The 25,892-nt window shown below is 45.1% G+C and overlaps 1 protein-coding gene across 2 annotated transcripts; it reads left to right on the top strand.

Moving 5' to 3' along the window:
• Positions 1 to 16,106: 16,106 nt before the first annotated feature.
• MOG (myelin oligodendrocyte glycoprotein) lies at positions 16,107 to 25,778 on the top strand. 2 transcript variants are annotated; one of them, XM_007449225.1, is made up of 8 exons: positions 16,107 to 16,416; positions 17,573 to 17,920; positions 21,692 to 21,805; positions 23,131 to 23,151; positions 23,480 to 23,500; positions 24,993 to 25,109; positions 25,410 to 25,430; positions 25,765 to 25,778. In XM_007449225.1, exons 1-8 carry the CDS (start codon positions 16,335 to 16,337, stop codon positions 25,776 to 25,778), a joined length of 738 nt encoding a protein of 245 aa, XP_007449287.1. In that variant the 5' UTR covers positions 16,107 to 16,334. The 2 variants fall into 2 exon arrangements, with proteins under 2 accessions (XP_007449287.1, XP_007449288.1); XM_007449226.1 differs by lacking the exon at positions 24,993 to 25,109.
• Positions 25,779 to 25,892: the final 114 nt, after the last annotated feature.

The raw sequence follows: 25,892 nt of genomic DNA, 5'->3' as shown, positions 1-25,892 counted from the left end.
AAGGCCCCAGGCCCCGCCGCTCCTCCCCGCTCCCCACTCCTCTCTTCCACCTTCCCCCTCCTCCCGACCCTCCTCCCCGCGAATCCGGGCTCCTCGCCGGCCAGGGTCTCTCCCTCCTCTTTCACCTCCCCCAAACCCCACCCCCGTCTCTCCTTCCCCGGGGCAGCGGCGGCCGCGGGAGCGGGGAGCCGGGAGGGAAGGAGGCGGCGCCGGGGACCGGGGAAAGCTCCCGGGCGGAGGGAAGAAGGAGGGTGCGGGAGGAGACAGGGCGGGGGGAAACCGGGGAGAGGGCACCTCCCACAACCCGAGCCCCGGGAGCCGCCCGGATCCCGGCCCCGCCCCGGACCGCCCACAACGCCGGGGGGCGGGCTGCAGGGGAGCGGGGCTCCGAGGTAGGGGAGAGGTACGCCGGTGCACAAGCACATACGCGCGGGGACCCGCAGGCTAGATCACTGGAAGCTGAGGTGGGGGCGAGGGTGCCCGAGCCCAAGGCCGAGGAGCTGGCGCTGAGACAGGGAATCTGGGATGCAGGTGGAGAAAGACGGCTGCACAAAGAGAAGGCAGCCCTGGTTCGGGGTGAGACGAGAGAGGCAGAGGCCGAGGGCCAGGAAGAGAACGAGACGGGTGGGAGAGAAAGGAGAAGCCAGGGTCAGACAGGGGATGGGCGGGGAGGGGAGGGGGTGAAGGCCGGGAGCCGCCTCAGCGCGACAGGATTTGGGTGGAGAAGACAGAGCTGGAGACCAGAGCGGCTCCGTGGGTCCAGCAGCAATGCTACTCGCCTGCTTCGGGGGGGGGGGGGGGGGGGGGGGGGGGGGGGGAGGGAACGCGGAGAGAGGATTGGAAGCAAAAGATGGGGAGGGTAGCATCAAGGAGAGAAATTGAAGTAGGAGGGGAAAAAAGAAAGAAAGAAAGAAAAGGACCAGGAAATAAAGAGCCTCCAAGTGGGCAGAAGCCAGCATTATCTCTACTCCAGCAGGGCCTAGCAATCAATATTTCTTGACTAAGGAAGAACTGGGAGCTCTAGAGACAGTGGGGGAAGTGCAGGCCTTTTGACAGTTCCGGAGGCTCCAGGCTGTTGTCTGGTGGTGGAAGGTGTGTGCGTGCGTGTGTGTGTGTGTGTGTGTGTGTGTGTGTGTGTGAGTGAGAGAGAGAGAGATAGAGAGAGAGAGAGAGTATGTGCGCGCGCGCACACGTGTGTATATTGTTCATGGGGATGAGTTTGGGCTGCCAGAGGAGAGAGAGGGCGCCTTCTGGAGGATGGGGTAAAACAAAAAGCTTCTTTCTGGCTTGTCCTGGGAAGGAGGTGGGGGAAAGCCAAATGCTGTGAGACTGATTAGAACTGAGGTTCTCAACCTTCAACCCTTGAAACATTTTGTCATGACTCCTTTACTGTGCTGAATGGAAGCTCATAGAGGAAATAACCTACCTACACACAGAACTTTAAAAAAAATCAACATGCTTCCCTGTCTGTGACATAAGAAAAGAAGTAATTTGTAGTAAAAGAACATAAACAGTATTTTAACGAGTATTGAAGTCATGATGAAGTAGGCAGATGCTTGCACTTATCCATAGAATTACGGGGCTGGAACTGCTACAAATGCGGGATGATACAGGTGCTGAGTTGGTGACTCAACTACCTCCAGCACGTCACCATCAATGAGGTGACTTAACGAAATGTTGAACAACTCTTGATAGGAAAGTCAGTCTTCCCTGAATTCACGCAGAACCGTAATTGCATTCCTAGAAAGTTCATTGTATATTAAAACCACTTTTAAAATTATATTAAATTCTAGGCTCTGATAATTAAACACAAGTTTTCACCTACATGAATGTCCTAGGGGACATTTGAGAATCTGGAGGAGGGACAGTTCTTCATTTGTTCAGGCTATGCTTTGAAGAGTATCTTATTCCCCTACCCTACCCATAAGGGACCACAGTTCCCCGCTCATCACTGTAATTACAAAAAGAAAGCCCACAAATCTTCAAACTGTTCCCTAGGGAGTGGCTGAGAACCACTGAGCTAGAAAATGGGCAGAAGAGAAGAAGAGAGTGGGGCAGGATTTCTAAACACTCAAAATGATAGCAACTCCTCCTCTAAGTGACCCGCCGGTCTTTCAGCAGGGCAGAATCAAAAATGTGGCTGTCAAGTTACTGGCAGCAGAAAAAGCATCATACGGATGAGAATTTTCCCAGATTGCTTTAGAAAGAAGAGTTTCCTGTCTCTGTGCCCTGTCTATGGGCTAGGTCAGCTCTCTGGTCTCGATGCTCTTTCATGGTCCTGGCAAGGTTGAGTGCCCAGAGGACACCCTTCCCCGTCCCAGCAGGGCCTTTCTGTAGGGGAGTATCCGAGTAGGCATTCTCTCAGGAGCCCACAAGTTCCTCACCTAGTTTTTGCGTTTTTTGGTTTTGGTTTTTGTTTGTTTGTTTGTTTTGTTTTGTTTTTTGCCACACGCAAGACTTGTGGGATCGTTTTTCCCTGACCAGGAATTGAACCCAGAGCCCTAGATGCTTAGAGTGCCAGGGAATTCCCTTGTCGTTCATTCTGGAAACTTGTCTCTGGCTTCCCTGAAGTCCTGAGTCCTTTACTATGCTGAATTGAGGAGGATGGAAGGATGGAATCCCCCCCTGGAAAAGAGGAGTCTGTGATTCTATGAACTTGAAAATTATCTTGGTAATATTAATCACCACACTGCTGATGCTAACCCAGGAAAGGAAACAACTTTAATGTCCAAATCACAGAGTGTTTATTGATTCAATAAATTAGAATGTTGTCTGTTCAAAGGAATAGTTATAAAAACATGTTCAAAAGAGTATCTAATGACATTTACATGGGAAAACATGAGAGTTTGGAAAAAAAAAGCAGAATACAAAATGTGTACAACTGTGATATAATATGTGTTTAAAAGCTGAAAGAAAATACATCAAAATGTTAGCAGTGATTACCTCTGGGGCCATGAATTATTAGATAACCTTTTTTGGTCATATTTGTTCAATTTTTGTTCAAATGTTTTACAAGGGTTACCTTTATAATCCTTTCTCTTTTTAAAGTTGGGTTTTGTTTTCTTTTAACCTTCCAAAGCACATTGAAACAGTCTAGCCAATATCTGTAATTCAGTGGGCAGAGGCATTTGAGGGTGTGGAGAGAGGCTCCAATTATATTCACTATACAAACCACTCACCTTTTTCCACCAGTAGCTGCAACTTCCTCCTTTCACACTTTTTATCTTCCAATATAGCTTCCCAGTTTCCCGGTCCACCTCAGGGACATTTATTGAGGTCCTTCCCCAATCACAGCTTGAGTACCCTCCCCACCCTCTGCAACTTCCTCCTTTCACACTTTTTATCTTCCAATATAGCTTCCCAGTTTCCCGGTCCACCTCAGGGACATTTATTGAGGTCCTTCCCCAATCACAGCTTGAGTACCCTAACCCCACCCTCCCCACAGCCAATCCACTTCCTCCTTCCACACCAGGCACAGAAGTCCTCTCCTCCGGAAAAGTCCCTGGACCTGATTCCATCCTTCTGCCATCACTCCTGTATTCTTTGTGCCTTTGGAGAAACCACCTCTTTTCTCGGTTTTTGACTGTTTTTCATAGAGATGGTGGTGTTCCCACTTGAATTACCTGAGAATGACCAATCTCCTTGTTCATTTTATTTCCCATACTTCCACTTCCTTTCCTGTCTTCTGCCCAACCCTGAGAGCAAACAGCCCAGAACTTAACACCTTGTAAGCTCTGGAAACATATTAACCAAAATAGCTTAATTTATTGATGATCTGCTAGATGCTAGGTGCTTTCGGGGTGAGGGGATGGTATCTAAGTTAATTCTCTCACAACCATGCAGAATAGATGTTAGTGCTTTAATTTTGGAGCCAAGTAAACTGTGATTTAGAGAAATTAAGAAGCAAATCAAAGGACATCTAGCTACAAAATCAACAGAGCCAATATTTGAATTCAAGTCTTTTACTCCATTTCCAAATTCTTTCCAAGGCATTCAGAGACTTAGTCTCAAGGCACTTCTCTCACCCAAGTCCCACCTCAAGCCATTCTTTATCAAAGGTCAAACTGCATTTCAGTTCTGTCTTCCATCTAAAGCAGCAGTGGTGACTGTGTGAAGGGAGGATATTGGTGCCTTTTTACATTAGGATGAAACTCTGGGGGCGGGGGGGGGGGGGGGGGGTTCTGTCGTACACAGCTCTTGCTGTTTAGAACATGTATGGGATGAAGATTTAAAATTCAAACGTGAAGTTATTTACATGCTGGACTTCACTCAGGCATATACAGAGGAACCCAGTCTGGAATTCACAAAACTTCAATAAAATAAAAAAGCAACACTGTGAATGCCTGGTCGAGTGCTTACCTCCCCTACCCACAAGGTGCTCTGGGATCGTGGGGAGCACTGTCTCACAGGATCTCAGGGCCAATAACCAGATTACAAAGTTGACACCATGAGTTACCTCTGCAAATAATTTCTCCATAAATAAGCCCTTCTATAATAATGAATGAGCACAACGTAATGAAATGCTCGGTCAACCTAAGCAACAAAAAAGGAAAATGGTAAGTTTGTCCCTCTTCTAAAGGGTATATGAGGTCAGGTTAACAGATTTAGAAAATATTCCATTCTCACAAACAAATTTAGTGTGTATTTCTACTCCTGGAACTATGAGACAATTGGATTTTTAAGGATTTTAAAATAAACAAGTATTATGTTTATTTAAATATATATAATTAAGTATATACCAGGTATGAGTACCTGTACATAATTATTCATACCATTTCGTAAAGTACGTGCATCTTAATGCATGTATGAAATTGGTTGGTAGGGTTTTTGTTTGTTCATTTTGCTGCATCAGATTTGTCTCTTCTGATATGTCCAATTCATGTACCCTATAATGATTCTCACTTATGCTAAACACACTAGCACACTAGCCAAATAATACTCAGAGTAAAAAGACACATCACCCAGATTTTTCTATTAGAAGCTACAAAATGTTGGAAACTCTTATTTGATATGTATATGCAGGTCTCAAGCCCATAATAAACACAATTATGTTTCTGCAGTAAAATGCATGACTATTAACATTAGGTTGAGTAAACAAAGACTATAAATAGCATCGCCTCTGGCTTTGCCACAAGATGGATGCAAGTCAGGCCAGGTTTTGCCACCCAAATGAGTTAGAAACAAAATTTTCGGTTTTCAGAATGTTGCGGACTTTGGAATTACAGAAAAGCATGTGTGGAACCGACTGTATAAACATGAGAAAATTTTTACAAATAGATGTTTTTAGGAGTCAGATGAACACATCTGAGGCAACAGACTAGAAATGTCCTTTTATTATTTTTTAAATTTTTATTGAAGTATAGTTGATTTACAATGTTGTATTAGTTTCCAGTGATTCAGTTATACGTGTGTGTGTATACATACAGACTAGAAATTCTATTTATGGAAATACCATAAAAACACCATTGAGATGGGGCTTCCCTGGTGGCGCAGTGGTTGAGAGTCCGCCTGCCGATGCAGGGGACGCGGGTTGGTGCCCCGGTCCAGGAAGATCCCACATGCCGCGGAGCGGCTGGGCCCGTGAGCCATGGCCGCTGAGCCTGCGCGTCCGGAGCCTGTGCTCCGCAACGGGAGAGGCCACAACAGTGAGAGGCCCGCGTACCGCAAAAACAAAAAACAAAAAAAAAACACCATTGAGGATCTCCATAAAGACACTATATGAAAACCATGACCCTATTACAGTGGGGCAGGTGGGTCCTTCCCTGGTCCAGAGAACCGTATGTACCATTCAAATCCTAGCAGAAGGCGATGCCTAGAACAGCTGTGAAGCAAGCCCTGCTTTTAGCAACCTAGAGTAAACAAACACCTGATGAGTTTTAACTCTTCCCTATTCTTCCAAGCCATCACTCTGAAACTCAAAACCAACATGACTCATCCACACCTTCAGATGCTTTCAGTATTCATTGCACTTAGATCAGCACAGAAACATAATACCTTATTGGTGCATAATTTACAAAGAACTCACATCTCTCTTAATCCTTTCAACTGCTTCAGTGTGGTAATATCTCCATTTGTCACATGAGAAAACTGCTGCTCAGAAAGTTTAAATGACCTGCGCAAGGTCATACAGGCAAAAGTAGCAGAACTGGGCAAAAAACCCAGGTCTCAGGTCCTCCCTCCTCACTCACGGTGCTCCAGCCATGCTGGCCTGATTACATTTTTTAAGCTGCTCAAATACAGTACTTTCAACTCAGGAGACACCAGGCTCCTCTGCCTGGAGATGCCCTCCTCCTCCTCCACCTCCCCACCCCATACCATCTTCACTTCATTAACAGCTTAAATATCACCTCCTCAAGGAAGCCTTCCCTGAATTCCTCAGACTAACATAAACCCCCACCTCACCCTGCTAGGTGCTCTCTTGGCACACTGTATTCATCATTCAAAGCACTTATCTCATTGGTAATTAACTTAATTGTGGAATCATTTACTTAATATCTGCCTTCCTGACCAGATCTTAAGCTCCATGAGGGCAAGGACTTATGGTGCCCATTTTTTCCCTCCTACGAGAGCTGCACAGTGCCTGCTATTTGGTTAGAAGTTTGATAAAAGATCAATCAATAAAAACATCTTCTGACTCAAAGATCAGTATTCACTCCACTGTACAGAATTATCACACCATTTTCCAAGCCTATTACCCTCTTGGTGGTCTTTGTTGTTTGTCAAAGACCTTCCAGTTATTGGTGAAATGGGTATTTTATTCCACAGGCCATAATGGTGATACACCCTCCACACCTTTAGGTCTTTCCAGTCTGTGAGTCACAGGGTCATAATAATAGCATTTATTATAAACAGTTTGGGGTTGTGTACTTTACTTGGATTGTCTCACTTGCTCCTTATAACATTCTCTGACATAGATATCTTTATTTCCATTTTGTAAATGGGGAAAATGAAACGCAAATAAATGTAATAATTTGCCCAATGTCTCACACATAATAAGCCAAGATGTGAACATTTATCTGACTTTAAAGACATGCTCATCCTGATGACCAGCTGTGGGAAGCATCCCCAAGGCACCTAGGGGTCTGTCTCCCTGAGAGTTATCTGCACATCAGCATTGCTAATGTGGATAAAACCGATGGGGCAATCATTATGTGGGTAAGATTTCTGTTAGGAGTAGATTCACCCTGCCACAGAGCAGGGAGCTTGGCGGGGACACAGGCAGGGTCCCTCTCCAAGAAGACTTCTCCAGTGTTTTTCTGTATGTTCCCTTTTAGCAATATCTCTACTTACTTGCCTTATTTGCAGGTGCTGTTGTTCTGCTGTCCACAATGCTGGGATGCCCATACCCTTCCCTTACTGCCCAGTAGCCCTTACGGTTAGCAGACTGAAGCTCCCTCACCGGCATTAGGCCTGGCAGGACCTCTGCTCATCTCCCACCACTCACAAGTCCTCTAATGGCATTACGGGTATAAATTCTGGTGCATGCACAAGTTTACACCCACATGGTAGCTCTAATGGTGGCCCAAGTCAGACCACTCTACTAGTACAGCAAGATGCTACCAGGAAGATGGTCCTGCTGCCTTTCCTGCTGCTCTTAAGGAAGTGCCCTTCCAAAGGTCAGCCTTCTTGGTCTTATTCCAAGATCCTGCTGTGAAATAGGGACAAAGGTGGAGAATTTCCAACTGTATCTGGAGCAAACTTTCATTCTGTCTTAATAATTACAAGTAGGACAGAAGAAGGGGACAAATATAAAGAAGAGGGAGACCAAGACCCAGTAGACCTTAGGAGAACAGGTGATCCTCTTGTCCCTGGTTGCTGTAAAACAGCCAGCGGGCAAGACAGGGTGTCTTCTTTCATCTTCCTTCTGTACTCACTGTCCTAAATCCTAGAACCAATGCCCTTTGAAGTCTCCCCCTAAATCCGATGCTACCAGGAAGATGGTCCTGCTGCCTTTCCTGCTGCTCTTAAGGAAGTGCCCTTCCAAAGGTCAGCCTTCTTGGTCTTATTCCAAGATCCTGCTGTGAAATAGGGACAAAGGTGGAGAATTTCCAACTGTATCTGGAGCAAACTTTCATTCTGTCTTAATAATTACAAGTAGGACAGAAGAAGGGGACAAATATAAAGAAGAGGGAGACCAAGACCCAGTAGACCTTAGGAGAACAGGTGATCCTCTTGTCCCTGGTTGCTGTAAAACAGCCAGCGGGCAAGACAGGGTGTCTTCTTTCATCTTCCTTCTGTACTCACTGTCCTAAATCCTAGAACCAATGCCCTTTGAAGTCTCCCTCCCTAAATCCAACCCAACTGAAGCTATTGTGGGGAACTTTTTAAATAGCAGGAATGTACCAAGCAAGTATCCCTGAATTTGCTAGCTTCTTACCAACATGTTACTAAAGGGATTGAGGGTAACAATGTAGCTTCTAACTGTAGGGGCCCATGATGGAAGAGCACAAAGTAAACTGGAGGTTAAAGTGGGAAGAGCAGGATGGTGGTCAGGAAGGAGGATGAAATGCCTCCAAATAGAAGCACGACTAGCATGGGCTGAGCACCTACAACCATTTTTCTCGATTCTAACTCCTGAGTATATGTGAGTTCATTGATGCATTAATATTTCAGTAAGTATGAGCTCTGTACAACTTTGCCAAACGACTACGGTATGTCGTCCACTAAGTACTCTCACTGGGGCAGATCCCGACTGAACTTCACCCAGTGTCTTCCCAGCGCTTGCTTTGTGTCCAACCTCAGAGCAATAACTTAACCTGACCACTAGATGGCAATAGTTACAAGGCAACCTTAGATTCCCTCCAGAAACAGTATTTTTCCCAACTAAGGAGACTTTCCAGGTTTGTTTGTTTTGTAACTTTTTAAAAAATCATAATTATAAAGGCCATATGCTCACTGTGAAACTATATCAAACAGTGTATGAAATAAAAAGGAAATGCCTCAATTCTGGCAGTTTCCTAGCCTTGATTTGAATACAATAGTGTGTAGCCCTGATTAACCCCAGTTAGGCAGAAAGCTGTGCTGGGCTAATAGAAATCACCATAATACCTCAAGGCCACACCAGAGGTATAGCCATACCCAACACAAAACCACTGTACCCAGGACTATTCCCCCGCCCCCCGCCTCCAGACACACATGTCTCCACATTCAACTCCACTCTCACTAATTTTAAGGCCCCAGTCCCCTTTATAATTTACCATCTCCTTTCAAAATCCTTTCCTTCTTTGAGGGAATAGCATCACCAGACTAACTGAGCTGGCTGAACTTCTGTGGTTTGTTAGTAAGTCAGTACCTGAATCAACGGTTTCAGGAAGCGTATTAAAAATCCTACAGTCAAATATATTAACATAATAGTTTTTTTTTCCTCCTCTATAACATTATTTTCTGAGATAAAACTATACCTAACATACCTCCTTTATCAGATGACTTGGCAACACCAACCATTTGGAATGCTGCTGAGAACCAAGGGTAAATGGGAATCAAATTGCTCAGTTGGTCAAAATGGCTGTCCTAAAGCTCATTCAACAAGAAAGACTAAGTTTGAGTCAACTTGATTGATTAAAAAATCTGGACATCGGTTTTCTCATCTGACACTTGAAGGATTCTTGAGCAGCTGGGTGCTGTGGCTCCAGAAGCCTCAATGTCCCCTGAAATATACACAAAAATGGGATTGTTGCTGGTGGGTAAAACTAATGTCTTCCTTTCCTGGAGCAGCAGGGAAGATGAAACAGAGAGGAAGACTTGGGTCCTGTGAGAGTCTTGGAAGCGGTGGAAGTGGCCATGGGGAATAACATTAAGAGAAGGGAAAGGTGAGGGGGAAGGGAGAGGAGATGCTGGCTCCGGCTAAACCACCTTTGGCCCCTGAAAATCAACCAAAGTCATTTATCATTGGTCATCCTTACCCCTCAAAATAGCTCCCTCCAGGCTAGCAGACACCTGAAGTTCCTCATCACACAAAGCCCTTAATCCAGGATTCAAGGTCAAAAGTCAAAAATACTAACCTCTGGGGACTTTCCTGGTGGCGCAGTGGTTAAGACTCTGCACTCCCAATGCAGGGGACCGGGGTTCTAATCCCTGGTCAGGGAACTAGATCCCACATGCATGCCACAACTAAGAGTTTGCATGCCAGAACTAAGGAGCCCACATGTCTCATCTAAGACCCAGTGCAACCACACACAAAAAAATAAAACTAACCTTTGGGTTAACAAGTTGGTGTGATCTAGATCAAGTAAGAGTGTAAATATTGACCTAGAGGGATTACAAGGCAAGAAGGTGCATGAAGGGGGAACCCACAGCCTGAAAGGGAGGAGACTACAAAGCGAGGAGAATACAAAGGCTGGAGATCAGAAGGTTAAGATTCCACTTTGCCGTTCATTCTTTCCACAAACTTATTCTATTATGTATCCCTCACTCTTCTAGCCAAGGAGGATACAGGGAAAACAAGATAAAGTCCTGCCCTCATGACCTTTCTATGCCCAGACCCTGCACAAAAGGTTATTACGGTTTTTGAGAGCCAGACACAGACCTAAGTACTTTACGTACCTTATATTCAATCCTCACATCAACCCCATAATCCCCATTTTACAGTTAAAGACACGGAATTTTCTTTACTTTCCAAGGTAACAAGTCCTCCCACAGGACAGTAAACTGGAGTCTGACATGTTTATCAATCAGCTGCATGGAGCTGAAATTTGCATCTGAGCATCCAGGTTTATATATATATATATATATAATATATATATTATATATATCCATATATATATGGAGACGCAGGTCCACCATATTCTGGAATAGGGATATAAGGAGTCCTGAAAGAGCTGTAAGATTTCCATACTACAGAATTCTCTCTCCATATAGTTTTCTCTGCTGGGGGGGCCGGGGGTGGGGTGGGGTGTGCTGTAGTTGCCAGGCTTTAAGAGGATGGCCAAAATGACAGTCGCCCAGCTCCAAAATGGCCACCACTGTGTTTTCCTTCTATCGGAGCAATCGTGTAGTGACTGAAGGGCCATCACTGGTGGGTGCTCTCAGGAACTGGGCCAGATGCTAAAATGGCCACCTGGGTCTTCCCTCTCCTGAGCTATTCGCCCCGCAACATTTTAGGCCTCCATAATCCAGGCTGGACAAAAGCAGAGGAACGAAGCGGACAGGGGAGGAAGGCAGGTAACCAAGGGCGATGGGTCTGAAGTGAAAGGGCAAGAAAAGCTTTGCCCTTTGCAACTGGATGTCACTGCACGGTCCGCAAGCGCCTCGCTTTTGCCTGAATATGTGTAGTCACCGCCTTATTCTCCGCCCCCAAGGGCTTCTGGCAACCAATTCTCGGCGGGAAGTCGAGTACGTCAGCTGTTGCGAGGCAGACTGGGAGCGCCTCTTGGGCCTTCCCCGGCAAGATCCTTAGGGAATGTTGGTGGAGAGTGAAGGCGTCGGGGAGATGGAAAGGAGGCAGCAGGAGCGGGAAAAAAAGACGAGCAAGGAAAATGTATATTCTCATAGGGTCTTATAGCTAGGGAAAAACCTTAGAGTTACCTAGCCTAACTTCCCATTCTATGTTGGCTGGATGTCCAGGGATGGGAAGCTCGCTCCCTCAGTCTCCGCCAGGGCTGGACGGTTCTGATGGAGAGAAGATTCTCCTTTGTATTGAACTGAAATCTACCTTCGAGGATTTGCACCTAATTGTTTTACCCCACGAGGACCTGCAGAACAGTTTAATGCCTCTTCCATAGGACAACTCATAACATTTTGCTCAAAATCAGCACAAATTCATTCCCATTTATTGGGGGGCACAGGTAAGTAAGCTTAAGTGTTTGACTCACCTGATTCATAACAAGCTGAATGTTTTTCTTTTTGAAAAATGAAAAATTTTCAGAATAATAACAAAAAAGACACCAAAATGGGGGAAAATGTTAATAGATAAAATGTAAACCTTTGGGTACAAGAACTCACTTGCTGGGTACCTGCATCAGCTTGATTCAGATCAGTGTTCTCATTTTTCCTGCAGACCCATGAAACACTGGGCTAAACAGATATAAATTAGACATTTTACAGTCTATCGGTCATTGAGTCTCCATGGAATTTGCAGACCAGTTTAAACACACATATACTATGAAAATAAGACCACAAAAGTGGAAAAGAAAATATCAATTTCCTCCTGAGATTTATACCACTAGAGGGAGTTCCAGAAGAAAAATCACTGCAAGTGAGAGCTAATAACGGAACTTACAGAATGTTTACTGTGTACCATTCACAGTTCCCATGGGTCATTCATGTAATTCTGTTCACAGCCCTAATGAGGTGGATGTCAGTATCCCCCATTTACAGAGGAGAAAGCTGAGAGGTATAGTGTGTCCACCTGTACAAAGTATACAACTTTGTGCTGGGTAATTTATCAACATTTATTAAAACTGCAATTGCACATGCACTTTGAACCAACAACTTCACCTGTGTAGAAGGCAGTGAACTTCATGGGCATTTGACGGGCAGTCACACAGGGCCCATGCTTAGGAAGGGACACTATGTTTGGGCCATGATGCTCTGTGTCACTGTCTTGAAATTCTTAATAATTTTCTTTCAATTTGTGTTTTGTAAGTGAAGTCTGATGGGGTAATAGAACATGTGCTGAGGGCTTGGAGCCGAGGTTCAAACTTGATCTCCCTTCTCAGCCTCCCCAGGACTGGTTTTTAGTTGCCTTCAACTCCCCCCAGGAACCATTGCCACTCTCTGTGCTGCCCACTCCCAGCAGGAGCCTGGGCACAGGGGAGAGGTGGGGTCAGACATATATACCTGTCTTGCCAAGTTGAGAGGCAGGACCCCAGGCACATGGGAAGGCCTGCTTTCACCCCCCTAAGTATCGCAGTGCCTGAAGGAATGTGATATTAAATAGCAAAAACAAAAACAAAGCCACCATGACAGGTCAAGGGTGAAACTACAAAGAAAGCAAGAAACTTCTTGGGAATTCCCTGGCTTTCCGGGCTTCCACTGCAGGGGGCCGGGGTTCAGGAAGCTAAGATCCCACAAGCTGCAGCACAGGGCGGCCAAAAAAAATTTTTTTTTCTTCATCTTACTGAAACTTTTACAATCAGAGCCTAATATAAAGCTTGACGCACATCATTTCTGTTAAATATCTATTGATGTAAATTAATTGAATACATTTTAATTTAACCTAGTAAAATTGATATTTTAAAAATGGAAACAATCTAAATGTCCTGGGAAGCTAGTTAAATAAGTATGATACATTCATGCCATAAAATATTGTGTAGCTGTGTAAAATAACAAGGATGTTCTTTAGGTACTAATATAGATTGTCTCCAAGATAAATTGTTGTTACCATTTATGTTAAAAAGGGAGGGAGGGTAGATGAGTTCTCACACGAAGGAACTTTCTTGTGGGGCTCCCTCTAGTGGCACATATGTGGAAGAATTCAGAGAAAACAAGTTGGCCCAGGATGGCTGGGCGATTTTCAAAGTATGTCATTTTATACCTTTTGGATTTGGAAACAGAAGCAAATGAACACCCAAATAAACAAATAAATAAGAACCCATTTTCAAAAGTTCAAGAGGGCTATATTATGTATTAATATGGAATTATGCATTATTAAGTAAACACCACAAGAAGAACACAAGAAGCAGAACAGGGCATGATATATATTTTACACATTCTCTGGAAAACTTACGGAGTACTGCTATTGGGTAACATCTAGGTAAGCTCCCATTTATTGAGTGCTTACTATTTTACATACGGATAGTGTGTTAATATACACATTAACATATTTATAGTATGTCACTTTGCATACATGACTGTGTACACGGCCTGTTATCAGACCTGGTGAGAGGTGTAGATCAAATGGAAATTACTGAGGAGAGTGAGAAACAACCCAAGAATATTTGCAAGATCATATAACATACGCCACACAAAATTAAAGTAACTTTTAAGTGCTGAAGGAAATGACCAGCCTAACCAACAACACAGGGTTGTTAGACATGTCCACACCATGCACCATGCCCAGCAAAACCCAGATGTTCCTACACCCAGATTTCTGTAAATGGCAACTCCACCGGCTTTGTTTTGCTGGTAGCCCTGCCCCTTTCCCTTGTCCAGAGACCATGCCATCCAAGGGACTGCTCGCCCCAGCTCCAGAAATCCACCCCCTTTCCAAAGATGTGAGGCAGTCGAGGGCATGGAGGCAAGTGAGGTGAGCTCTTTAGAGGTAGGGGGTGTAGTCGTTATAAGTGGTTTTGGTTGGCTAGCTCCTGACCCGCTCTGATCTTCTAACCCTCCACTCCACCCTGATCTCCTATCCAGCTTTTTTTTTTTTTTTTTTTTTGCGGTACACGGGCCTCTCACTGCTGCGGCCTCTCCCATTGCGGAGCATAGGCTCCGGACGCGCAGGCTCAGCAGCCATGGCTCATGGGCCCAGCCACTCCACGACATGTGGGATCTTCCTGGACTGGGGCACGAACCCATGTCCCCTGCATTGGCAGGCGGACTCTCAACCACTGCGCCACCAGGGAAGCCCTCCTATCCAGCTTTTGACAACTGGACTAGTGCCAGACAATTTCAAGCACCCTACGACCCCCAAACCCTGTCCAGGAAAGCATCTTGTGCATAACTTTCTTACCTGAACCTGAACTTGTATCTTGGAGGAAGAGCATCACAGGATATGTTAGGTTCTAGAAGGAGAGAATCCCCACGTGAGAGGAAGTCAGGCAAGCACAGAGACTCCTCTTCCCACCTCATTCATCCCTCCAGACCTTGACTTTCACCCTCACGGCTTCAGAATAGCCAGCCTGCTTGTGCCCAAACTACAGCCGCCTTGCAGAAAAAAAGAATACACCACTCCCAGACTCAGCTGACTGGAGTCCATCCTTCTAGCCCCTCATGCTCATCTCAGTCAAGAGCAGAAAATGTCTGTCCCTGTTCTGTTCCTAGCCCTTGAACGGTGCTGCCCAATATAATCTTTTGTGATGATGGATCTGGTCTATATTTGTGCTGTCCGATGCAGTAACCACTAGCTATATGTGCTACTGATCGTTTGAAACATGGCTAGTGCAATCAAGGAACTGAATTTTTAATTTTATTTAATTTAAATGGGCACATGTGACTAGTGATTACAGTATTGGACAGCATGGCTTTAAATTGTCCATCCTGACTTTTTTTTGATGAGACATCCTTAAGATTGGAAAATATATTTTTCAAACTTGGTGCTGATACTGGTCTCACTCTTTAGTGATCAGCCAAGTCTGGGGATAAGGAGAAAGATCGTATTCCCATCCCAGATCTCACTTTCCCCTGTGACAGGAAATTAGAGAGTGATGCCCAGGCTGGGGGCTGTGTCCTGACTGCTGATCTGTCCTCAGTGCCTGTATTGATTGACAGCCGCTGACTTTGCAGATCTTGCTCTCTTCATGCTTGCTTCTTGGAGCACAGGTGACCATCAACTCCTGACACTTGATTCACGACTTTATTTTTTTTTAAACGCATTACTTATATATATATATATACACACATATATTTGGTTGCACCAGGTCCCAGTTGCGGCAGGCAGGCTCCTTAGTTGTGGCATGAGAACTCTTAGTTGCAGCATGCATGTGGGATCTAGTTCTCTGACCAGGGATCGAATGCAGGCCCCCTGCATTGGGAGCATGGCATCTCATCCACGGAGCCACCAAGGAAGTCCCAACTCATGACTCTTTGAAATGTATTCTTTGGGAGGGAGAAGCTAACTAAGTCCAAGCAACACATCTGAACATAAGGAAGGGCGTTTGGATTTGCGGTGGGAGAGAGAAAGGTCAGACATCAAGAGGAAAGAATGTCCTGGTAATGACAGTTATGAGACCATAGAAATAGGAAACCAAGTCTAAATGTTCCTTCCTTTTTAAAAATCCAACACAGATCCCTATCTTTTGGCTAATACCTGGAGGAGAGGGATTGAAGGGACCCTGCAGATTGCACCGACAAGCTGTAGCCTGAGGGCCAGTGAGTGATCCATCCCAACAGGTCAGATCCTAGAAGCCCCCTCAAAGGCTGGCCGCTGGGAGAGAGTGGGGGAGGAAGGCCCAGTACCAGGCAGCCTCTGCTCCATAGCTCTGAGGGGGTGGGGAAGGCAAACCCTGGTCATCCCCTGGCTCTGTAGCCCTTTTGTGTAAGTGCCTGGCAAGGGTAACGTGGGGCTGTGCCTGGGAGCACAGCTGCGACTCTGCTGGGGAGGAAGCAGGGCCAGGGCAGCTCTGCCCTCCCCGATCCTCCCCTGGGGCTTCTTCAGCCGTGGGGACACGCACCCCAAGGGCCTCTGCTTGGCCTGACCCTGCTGCAGGGGCTCTTTTTCCCCACTGACAGTGGAGATGGCCAGTTTTTTGAGCTCCTCTCTGCCCAGCTGCCTCCCCTCCCTCCTCTTCCTCCTCCAGCTGTCTTCCAGCTCTGCAGGTAAGATTTCTCTTTATTCCTGCCCTGGGGAGACCCTGAGAACAGGAAGGCTAGTTCCCTGGGCTCACCTCCTTCAACTCACCCTCAAGTTGCCATGCAAGTTATCTTTTCGAAACATAGATGTGCTGACATGGTTCCCCTCAGATACCGCCAGTGCTTCCCTACAGCCTTCAGAAGGAGACCCAAATCCATCAGGCGACCTTAACTCAGGGCTCTCCTTGAACTTGGTCTTACCTATCTTTCCAACTTTGCTTTCTCACCTATCAAACGGGGACTATCATAATAACAGCCTCTTGGAGTTGCTGTCAGGGTTCAATTAGATAAGGTATATATAATATGCTTAGTTGTGCCTATCCCATGGTATATCATGATAAATGTTTGTTGAGTTGTAGTGTCTCATCATGTTTGAGAGTTCTGTCTCACACTATCAGGCACTAATAAGTTTTTACAGAGGATCCCTGCTCTCCAAAGACAGATTCCCAATCTCAGGGAGCCGCCTAACAGAGAAGGCTCAGAACATATACTCCCTCGGGAGATGGCTGCAGGTCTAATGGAGAAACCAGCTTCATCTTCTAGTAGTGCCAAGGCTGACAAGGAGATATATCCCACAGAGGAAAAAAGACAGGGAGCATGTACAGGGCAGGGCCCAGGAGCTGTAGAGAGGGCTGAAGATACAGAGGAAAAGAAGGAGGAGGAAAGAAGGAAAGAAGATCCGCCACCTCTAGAGTGGAAGATCTCAGAGGAGAAGAATTTGGGACCAGGGTGTGAACAAGTACAGAGGGCTGAGAAGTGATGGAGAGGTGGTGGTGGAGGAACGACCAAAGCAAAACCTCCAAGGGGAGAAGAAGGATCAAGTTGGCCAAAACTGAACAGGGAGGCCCATGCGACAGTTAAACTGCAAGATGCTGGACCACATTGCAAGGTGGGACCTAAAGGCTGGGATGACCGCATGCTAGGATGTTCTGTCCAGGGAACTCACAGTATCTCTATAACCAGAGACCTTTAAGAAAAATTGAGCTTCTCCCTGGCTCTAGAATTCTATTTAAAGATCAAGTGTCTTCTTCTTTCCCTGTTTAGAAGTAGCCCCTCCCATGAAGGGTTTGTTTGTCAAGGTTCCCTCTGATGCTCAGTTTCTTTTCTTTTGTGTCTTGGGTAGGACAGTTCAGAGTAATGGGACCAGGGCAGCCCATCCGGGCGCTGGTGGGGGATGAAGCGGAATTACCCTGTCGCATATCTCCAGGAAAGAATGCTACAGGCATGGAGGTGGGATGGTACCGACCCCCCTTCTCCAGGGTGGTTCATCTCTACCGAAATGGCAAGGACCAAGATGAAGAGCAGGCGCCTGAATACCGGGGCCGCACGGAGCTGCTGAAAGAGACTATTGGGGAGGGAAAGGTGACCCTCAGGATCCGGAATGTAAGGTTCTCAGATGAAGGAGGTTTCACCTGCTTCTTCCGAGATCATTCTTACCAAGAGGAGGCAGCAATAGAATTGAAAGTGGAAGGTGAGTAGTGTCTATAATAGTAGGTATTGTCTGTTGGGTGGCCAGGACCTCCCTTTGAGCCTTCAGTCATTCTCTCAATTGAGATGAGATCCTTCAACCCAAACAGCTCATTCCTGGGAATTAACTCCATAGAGATACGCACATCAGTATCTCTGAGAATTCATATGCTCACATTGTCCGTTACATCATTATTCTGTAATGATGTAAGGAAGCCAGAATCAGAGTCTGTGCCCATGAGTAGGGAAGTGACTGAGTAAACACTGTTACCCATACAGTGAATATCATGCAGCCATTTAAAAGATTGTTGTAGGGCCATTCCAGACAGCTTGGAGGCATTTTACAAGGTATTGTTGAGTGATAAAAGCAAGCTACAGAATCTAGGGAACAAAAAATTTATCCATTTATATAAAAGTGTGTATATAACATGCACATTTGTGGGTACGTATAGAGAAATTTAAAAAATTTTTAAACAGAAAAAATGAAAAATGTAGGCAGCAAAATCCAAAATAATCCATTTGTGATTATTTTGTGCTACTAGAGGGGAATATTACTTATCTGAAAGTTAATCAAAGTATCCAAGTGGACCTTTTCCTTTCTTGTTTTGCTTTGGATTGTCTTTTCATTTATTTGTTAAAAACAAGGGCCTTATTCCTAAGGAGTCAAACTGGTCAAATCCTATTACAGTGAATTCCTCAGTTGATGTGCTTGTGGTGTTTAATTAGATGAGGAACATTATTAAACAATATATTCCTGGTAAACATAGTTGCAAGGAATTAAACAAGTAGAACTAACATCTGAATATAATCATAGAAAGAGATGTTACCTATAGATTTTACCTCCACTGCTTCCTTTCTCCAGAATTTCATTTGTGGTATGTTTGGGTTTTTTTTGTTTGGTTGGTTAGTTTTTTTGGCGGTACACGGGCCTCTCACTGTTGTGGCCTCTCCCGTTGCGGAGCACAGGCTCTGAACGCACAGGCTCAGCGGCCATGGCTCACGGGCCCAGCTGCTCCGCGGCATGTGGGATCTTCCCGGACCAGGGCACGAACCCGTGTCCGCTGAATCGGCAGACGGACTTTCAACCACTGCGCCACCAGGGAAGCCCTGTGGTATGCTTTACATGAGGGATGACTTTGAAATTTATTTTTTTGTTTTATCCCGGAGGGGTTAAGACACGGACAAGGAGGGGGAGATTTGAAAGTTAATTGCTATTTAATTGAGACACAAGCATATTCTGAGGCCTGGGCCTCAGGTCATTTCCCTTCCCTCCTCCCCACCTGCTGGGCAAACATCAGACAATTGATCACTTTTGTATCTCAAGGGCCACTGTTGCAGTACTGGGACCAGAAGACGGCATTGTATGCAGGATAACAAAGCACTATTTCTAGAGAGGGATCTCAGGGTTGTGAAAACAGCTTTGTGTGTCACAGAATGTTCTTCATACAGCTGTTTACACTGAGGGATTTTTACCTGCAAGGAAGTCTGATAGTGAGGATCTCTCCAGTTTTCCGATTTTCCTCATTCCTGTTCAGTAGCTTCCTGGCTCAATAACTGCCTCCCCCAGTACATCCCCACCCCACCCCAACAAGCAAACAAACAAACAAATGAACTGCCTGGGGAGAAAGTTTTCCTTTGGGTGGATTTCCACATTCCGACCCTCTTCTCCTTTCTCATAATCTGCATGCCTAAGAGTCTTTTAAAAAAGAGAGTTTAATGATGGACCACCCACCTAGCGTGAGGATCCAGGAAGCTGAGACCAATTTAGGACTGAAATGCAGTAACTTTGTGATGGCCAAGTTTCTGGTGTAATGCTGGTGTAATTACCTCACCTCTTTCTCTAAAGAGTTTCTAATCTCTCCTTCCAACTTTGTATTTTTCTTGTCAGTTTTGTGATTTTATTACTAGTTGTCTCTAAACCTTTCTTTAAACTCTTCATTATGAAACTTTAAAACATGTGCAGAAGTAGTGAGATTATTATAATGAGCCTCCAAGTTCCCATCACCTGACTGCAACAGTTATGACCCAAGGACAGGCCACCTGTTTCACTAGACCCCACTCATCACCATCCTCCCCAGATGAATTCCTCTGGCAAATCCTAGGCAGCATTATCGTGTCATTGCTAAATCCTCAAAACCGTATGTCTCAAATAGAAAAACTCAAAAACAAAACAAAACGAAACAAAATCATAACCAAAATACTATTATTACATCTTTAAAATTTAACAAAAATTCTTAACAATACTCAGTCTGTGTTCACATTTTCATGATTGTTTTATAAATATATTTTTACAGTTGGTTTGCTTGAATCCAATCCAAACAAGATCCACAGGTCGGTATTCGCCCTGTAGAGTTTCCCACGATCTAGATTTTGCTGATTTCATTCCCATGTTGTTTAACACAGTGTTCCATACCTTTTATTTTCTGTAAACTTATAGATTAGGATATGAACAATCAGATTCAGGTTTGATTTATTTTGTCAAGCATATTTCATAGGTGATGCTATATACTTCGTTCATATCACTTTACATCAGAAGTCTCATAATGTCTCTTTTTCTCTCTTTTTGTGATCCTAACCCTTTGTTAAAATATAAAAGGTGTACAAAAAAAGGAACTAAAATATGTAATTGTTAAACAGTGTTGCTCCAGGTAACTTCCAATGAGAATTTTGAAAGTAGAGCTGGCTGTGTTTTCTCCTGGGGAACACAGTAACAGACAAGAGCCTGAAACCGCAGCTTGAAGGATGGTATTTATACCTAAGAAACCAGTTTGATGTTGTTTGCTGTGACTTAATGCCTACCCTGATGGCAGTATCTTTATCTAGCCCCCTAACGCAGAGGACAAGATGACAAGGGCCGGCCCTGAACATTGAGATTATACAGGAAAAGCTTTGGGGCACTGAGCCGACTCGAGAATGGGCAATAGATGGCGCCAGAGAGCCAAAGTTCATCCCCTGTGTCTTTATCTTTCCCACTCCATGTCTGCGGATCTTACTTTCTCAAAAGCTCCAGAAGAAAGGTTCTTAACTTTTCTTTGTGTCATGCACCCTTTTGTCGGACCGGTAAAGTCGATGAACCCCTTCTCAGAAGGATATTTGAAATGCATAAAACATACTTGTACTGAAATACAGTTATCAAAATATTAAAGTAAGATATGGGGTGGCCCTAATAATAGTGTCATTTCAAAATGAACATAAGTGATATTTTGAGATTTCTGTACCGTGATATGAAAATATTTGTGATTTTTAGGGATGACAAAGTCTCAGGTTCTGTTCATATTGTTGTGGAGTGTTGCCTACAAACATAATTGAAAGAAACACTAAATTTCAGCTTAAAGTTTACTGAAAATATGTATTTTTTTTCCTATTTAAGTTCACCTTGACTTCCTACACCACCACCACTGTCCTAAGCTCATGTGTTTTACTTTCACCATTACCATGGCCTCTTAATTGACTGCCTTCGACCCCCTCCTCCAGTCCTGCAGTCAGTAAATCAGATCTTGTCACTCCTCAGCATGAAATGCTTCAGTGTACCCCGTGACCTTGAGGATCAGATCTAAGTCCCTTTCGTGGTTCTCAGAACTCTCCAAGACTGGCCCAGTATACGGCTGTCATTCTAAACCACTGGCCCTTCCCAGAAACAACCACTTACTTTTCCTTTAAACCTAAGCTTAGGTGTTAGTTCTGACTCATCTTCTTTGACCCTGACTCATGGAGCCGTGGGCACTGTGCTGGGTGTTGATAACACAGTGCTGGGCCCCCCGGTTCTGCCTTTCAGATCCCTTCTACTGGATCAACCCTGGAGTGCTGGCGCTCATCGCGGTTCTGCCTGTGCTCCTTCTGCAGATCACTGTGGGCCTTGCCTTCCTCTGCCTGCAGCGCAGACTCAGAGGTACAGGCTGGAGGGTGGCTGGCTGGGGACCCTTCCCTGAAGTGCCTGGTCTCTTGGAGCTTGGTCAGCTAACGTTTATTTTTGAGGGACTTCTGGGTTCAGAACTCAATAATGACAAGTTTTACATCCTACCGAATGTAAATATCATTTAGATAATAGGGCCTTTCATTTCCCTATGAGGTAGGGCTGATATATAATAGCCCCATTTTAGAGAGGAAGCAACTGAGGCCTGGAGTGGTTCAGAGATTTACTCAAGCTGGCACAGCTTATAAGTGGCAGAGCTCAGGCCTAAACCCCTATCTTCTGGCCCCTGAAACATACACAGCAGCTCATGCAACTGGGGGAGTGTGAGCTTCAGAATCAGGCAAGTCTGTGCTACTAGGTTTAAATAAAGATACTGTAAGTAAAAGTCCCTACCACATAGTAGGTGTTGTTTCCTCCTTTTCCATCCAACACTGAGGACACGGGTTCAACCGTCTGAAGCTCCTCTCTTGTGCCCGAGAGCTTTCATTTTGAGACTTCTCCCCGCAACCAAGCGTTCTCAAAGCCAAAGCTCACAGGGCCTCCAATTCTCCTCCCCCTCCCATTCCTAAGAGGATAAAGCAGCAAGGAGGGCTTGGAGTATATGAGGGGGGATATTGGTGGGATCTTCTCTTCCCTTGACCTCATCCCAGATACTCAGTTACCTCTTCTCCCACATGAGAAAGGTCTTCAGCCCACATGGCTGAGCAGAAAGAACCTGATCAGTGGAGTTGGCTAGCCTGGGTTTAGATCCAGTTCAGACAATGACATGAACTCTCCAAGCCTCAGTTGCCTAGTCTGAGTCAAGTAGAGATAACACCCTCCCTCCTACAAGTTATGGGAGGATTAAAGGGGACAGTGTTATGTAAATCACCTAGTACAGAGCCGACACAAAGCAGCTGCTCAACTAAAAGCTTAGTTCCTTCCTTCCTCATTCAGATGGGAAGTAGCTTTAGATTTACTAAGTGACAACCCAGGGGGTGGAGTGACATTGTGAACTGAGAACCAGCAAGAAAAGGAGCAGAGAGCAGTGGGGGCGGTAATAAAACCTTAGATTGGTTTGGGGCATTGGTGAACATCGCTGTCTACTGAGCTTCTCCACTTTCTTTAACCCAATATTTAACCCAGGCAATAGTCAGGGAATGAGCCTGAACTCCTGCTTTCACATCTGGTGCTCTTCTCACTCTAAGGGTGTTCATGGGCTACTGAGAAATACCCTGCACAAAGGCCCAAGGCAATGGGTGTGGAGGGGCCCCATCTAGTGCCTGAGCTGGAACTAAAAATGTCACCTTTTTCTATTTTAGGAAAAATTCCAGCAGAGATAGGTGAGTTCCAGGCACCTTCCCTCCCCCATGCCTCCCTCCAGGTCTTCTGGTGTAACTGAAATGGTCATTTTCTCAGACCATCTCTGCCTCTGTCCCAATACCCTGTGCTCCCTTCAGGCGGGAACTTCACTATTTAAAACTCCTATAACCAGTCAGAGAGTCTCATTCCTCTTCCCTGCCTTCAGCCAGAGTAGAAGTAAAATCCTACAGCTTCCTTTCCTCCATCGTGTGTCACTTACAATTTAAAGTGACTAAATAACAAAGGCTCAGAGGAGAAAAGATTGTTTTGAGTGCCATACTAATAATCCCTTTCCATTTGTTCTTTCAGAGAATCTCCACCGGACTTTTGGTAAGTCCTGGGGTACCCAGCCCCCCAGGTCAGCTTGGTGCTTCACTCGGCTCCTGTTACCTGGGGACGTAAGGACCCCTGGCTTCTGGTTGGTTTCCTCCCTCTTGTTCTTTCTTTAAATGTCATCATCTGCACCTAGGATGCGTTAGATAAGAGCAACACTTACATTACGCTTTCATGTACCTGGCACTGTAACAGCTTCCCAAATGTTAACATTCTAGGAATTACAAGGACTTTATGTACATTACTTCTTTTTTCAGGAATTACAAAGGGGAGGTAAACAGATCCTTTGCACATCAACTCGATGTCTAGCTGGGGAGGTGATACATATACATAAATTAACTGGAGAACAAAGTACACATACATCATCAACTCACACAGAGGAATGAGTTTTCACAGTACAGAATGAGTAACTACATGTGACTCCTCAGGGAAGGCGACTTGGGGGAAGAGTGAAGACATCAAACCCCACTAGAATGTTGGCCTGGACTTCCTGGTGGTCCAATGGTTAAGACTCTGCACTTCCACTGCAGGGGGTGAGGGTTCAATCCCTGGTGGGAGAACTAAGATCCCAAATGCCATGCAGCAAAAAAAAAAAAAAAGAATATTGGCCCTAGGACATGGTCTCAGTCCTTTTTATTCACTGCAGATTGTCCAGTGCCTAATAACAATGCCTACAATAGAAGGGCACCCAAATATTCATTGAATGGATGTTGAAGAAATTATAAGATGGTCCCTGCTCTGAGCAGCCTTCCTGAACAGCCTCTCCTCCTGAGGCTGGAGGTGCCCCTGGCTCCATGCTGGCATTTAATCAGTGTGCAGAAAAAACAACACACACAGTCTGCAACTCAAAGGGAAGGAACAGGATCTTTGTTTTACAGGATTCAAATAACAAAGGTCTTAACTTTTTGTACTCTTCGGCAATCTGGTGAAGCCTCATGGACCCCTCCCTTCCCAGAATGTTTTGAACTGTACCCATAAAATATAACACATAGGATTACAAAGAAAACCATTGTTTTGAAATAGTTTTCAAAATATAAACAAATTTGTGATAAAGTAACAAATGTACATTAAATAATATATACTAAATACAAAATATACATTAAATAATAAAGTGTAGCAGCAGGTCTAATAATTTGATTTCAAAATATTGATAAAACAGTATTCTGAGATTTCTGCAACAACTCTGAAGGGAATGTGGTTTCCATTGGTGATAAAGTCACAGGTACTACTGATAACTGGTTTGTTAGCCACATTTTTAGTGTAAGAAAATGCTAAATTCAGTTTGAAGTGAGTGAAAATAAAAATGTAATGCTTTTCTCATCCAAATTCATGAACTCCCTGGACTCTATCCACAAACTATTTTGGAACCCAGGTTAAGAACCTCCCCCCTCCACCACTCAAAAGAAACCCAATATTAAATGGAGAGGGGTGGGTGGGACACAAGGGGGAACACATGTTAATCCTGTTTGTTCTGTGGCAAACGATTCAGATCCCCACTTCCTGAGGGTGCCCTGCTGGAAGATAACCCTGTTTGTAATCGTGCCAGTTCTCGGACCCCTGGTGGCCTTGATCATCTGCTACAACTGGCTACACGGACGACTAGCAGGTGCAGTGCTGGGGCAGCAAACAGGACCACTGGGCAGCAGGGGATCAAGCCAGTCCTGAGTGGGAAACATAAAGAGAGTGGTTGGAACCAGGGCTCAAGATTCAGAGCTGGAATTTCCTTCCTGCTCTGTCCACATGGCCAACTCCAGGCTCCTCAGAGGATCCATGAAGAGAACCACTTACTGAGATCTGTGGGGTCCCTTAGTGGAAAGGGAGGAGGGGGGTGACTATGAATTCCACAGGGAGGATGTGGGAGGAGTTAGTCATCTTCCACTCATCACCTATTTCTCTTTGTTTTCAGGGCAATTTCTTGAAGAGCTAAGTAAGTTTTCTTCTCTTTCTTATAAGCTGAGAGCAAAAAAAAAAAAAACAAGGAAAGCAGCAAGGGGAAGAGGGGGCTATTGAGGGATCAAAATCCCAAAGGAAAGGAAGGGCTGGTGAGCCTGGCTGGAGGGAGGATTCCTCCTCCACCTTCGTGCTCCAAAGCAAGAATCCCACTCCAGCTGGCCTCCTTTCTCGATTGTTCCCTACAGCAGCTGCCCTGGGCCTCACCTCCAAGGCTAGATGACTCCACAGGGCCTTTCTTCTCCCTGGTGTGACAGTTTCATGATAGAAACTGTTGACAGCTTTTTCAAGTCATTTTCTCCTCCTTCTAGGAAACCCCTTCTGAATGACGTCGCATCTTGGCAGGGTGGAGAAGAGCCTGGTTGGCCCAAAGACTGGTCCTCGGGGATGTCACATCCATCAAGTTGCACACTCACTGGCCTCTTTGCTGTGGGGACAT

Source organism: Lipotes vexillifer, unplaced genomic scaffold, assembly GCF_000442215.2.
Source record: "Lipotes vexillifer unplaced genomic scaffold, Lipotes_vexillifer_v1.1 scaffold657, whole genome shotgun sequence".
Taxonomy (NCBI): domain Eukaryota; kingdom Metazoa; phylum Chordata; class Mammalia; order Artiodactyla; family Lipotidae; genus Lipotes; species Lipotes vexillifer.
The sequence above is the reverse complement of the archived record's forward strand: the minus strand, read 5'-3'. Positions and strand labels throughout refer to the sequence as shown.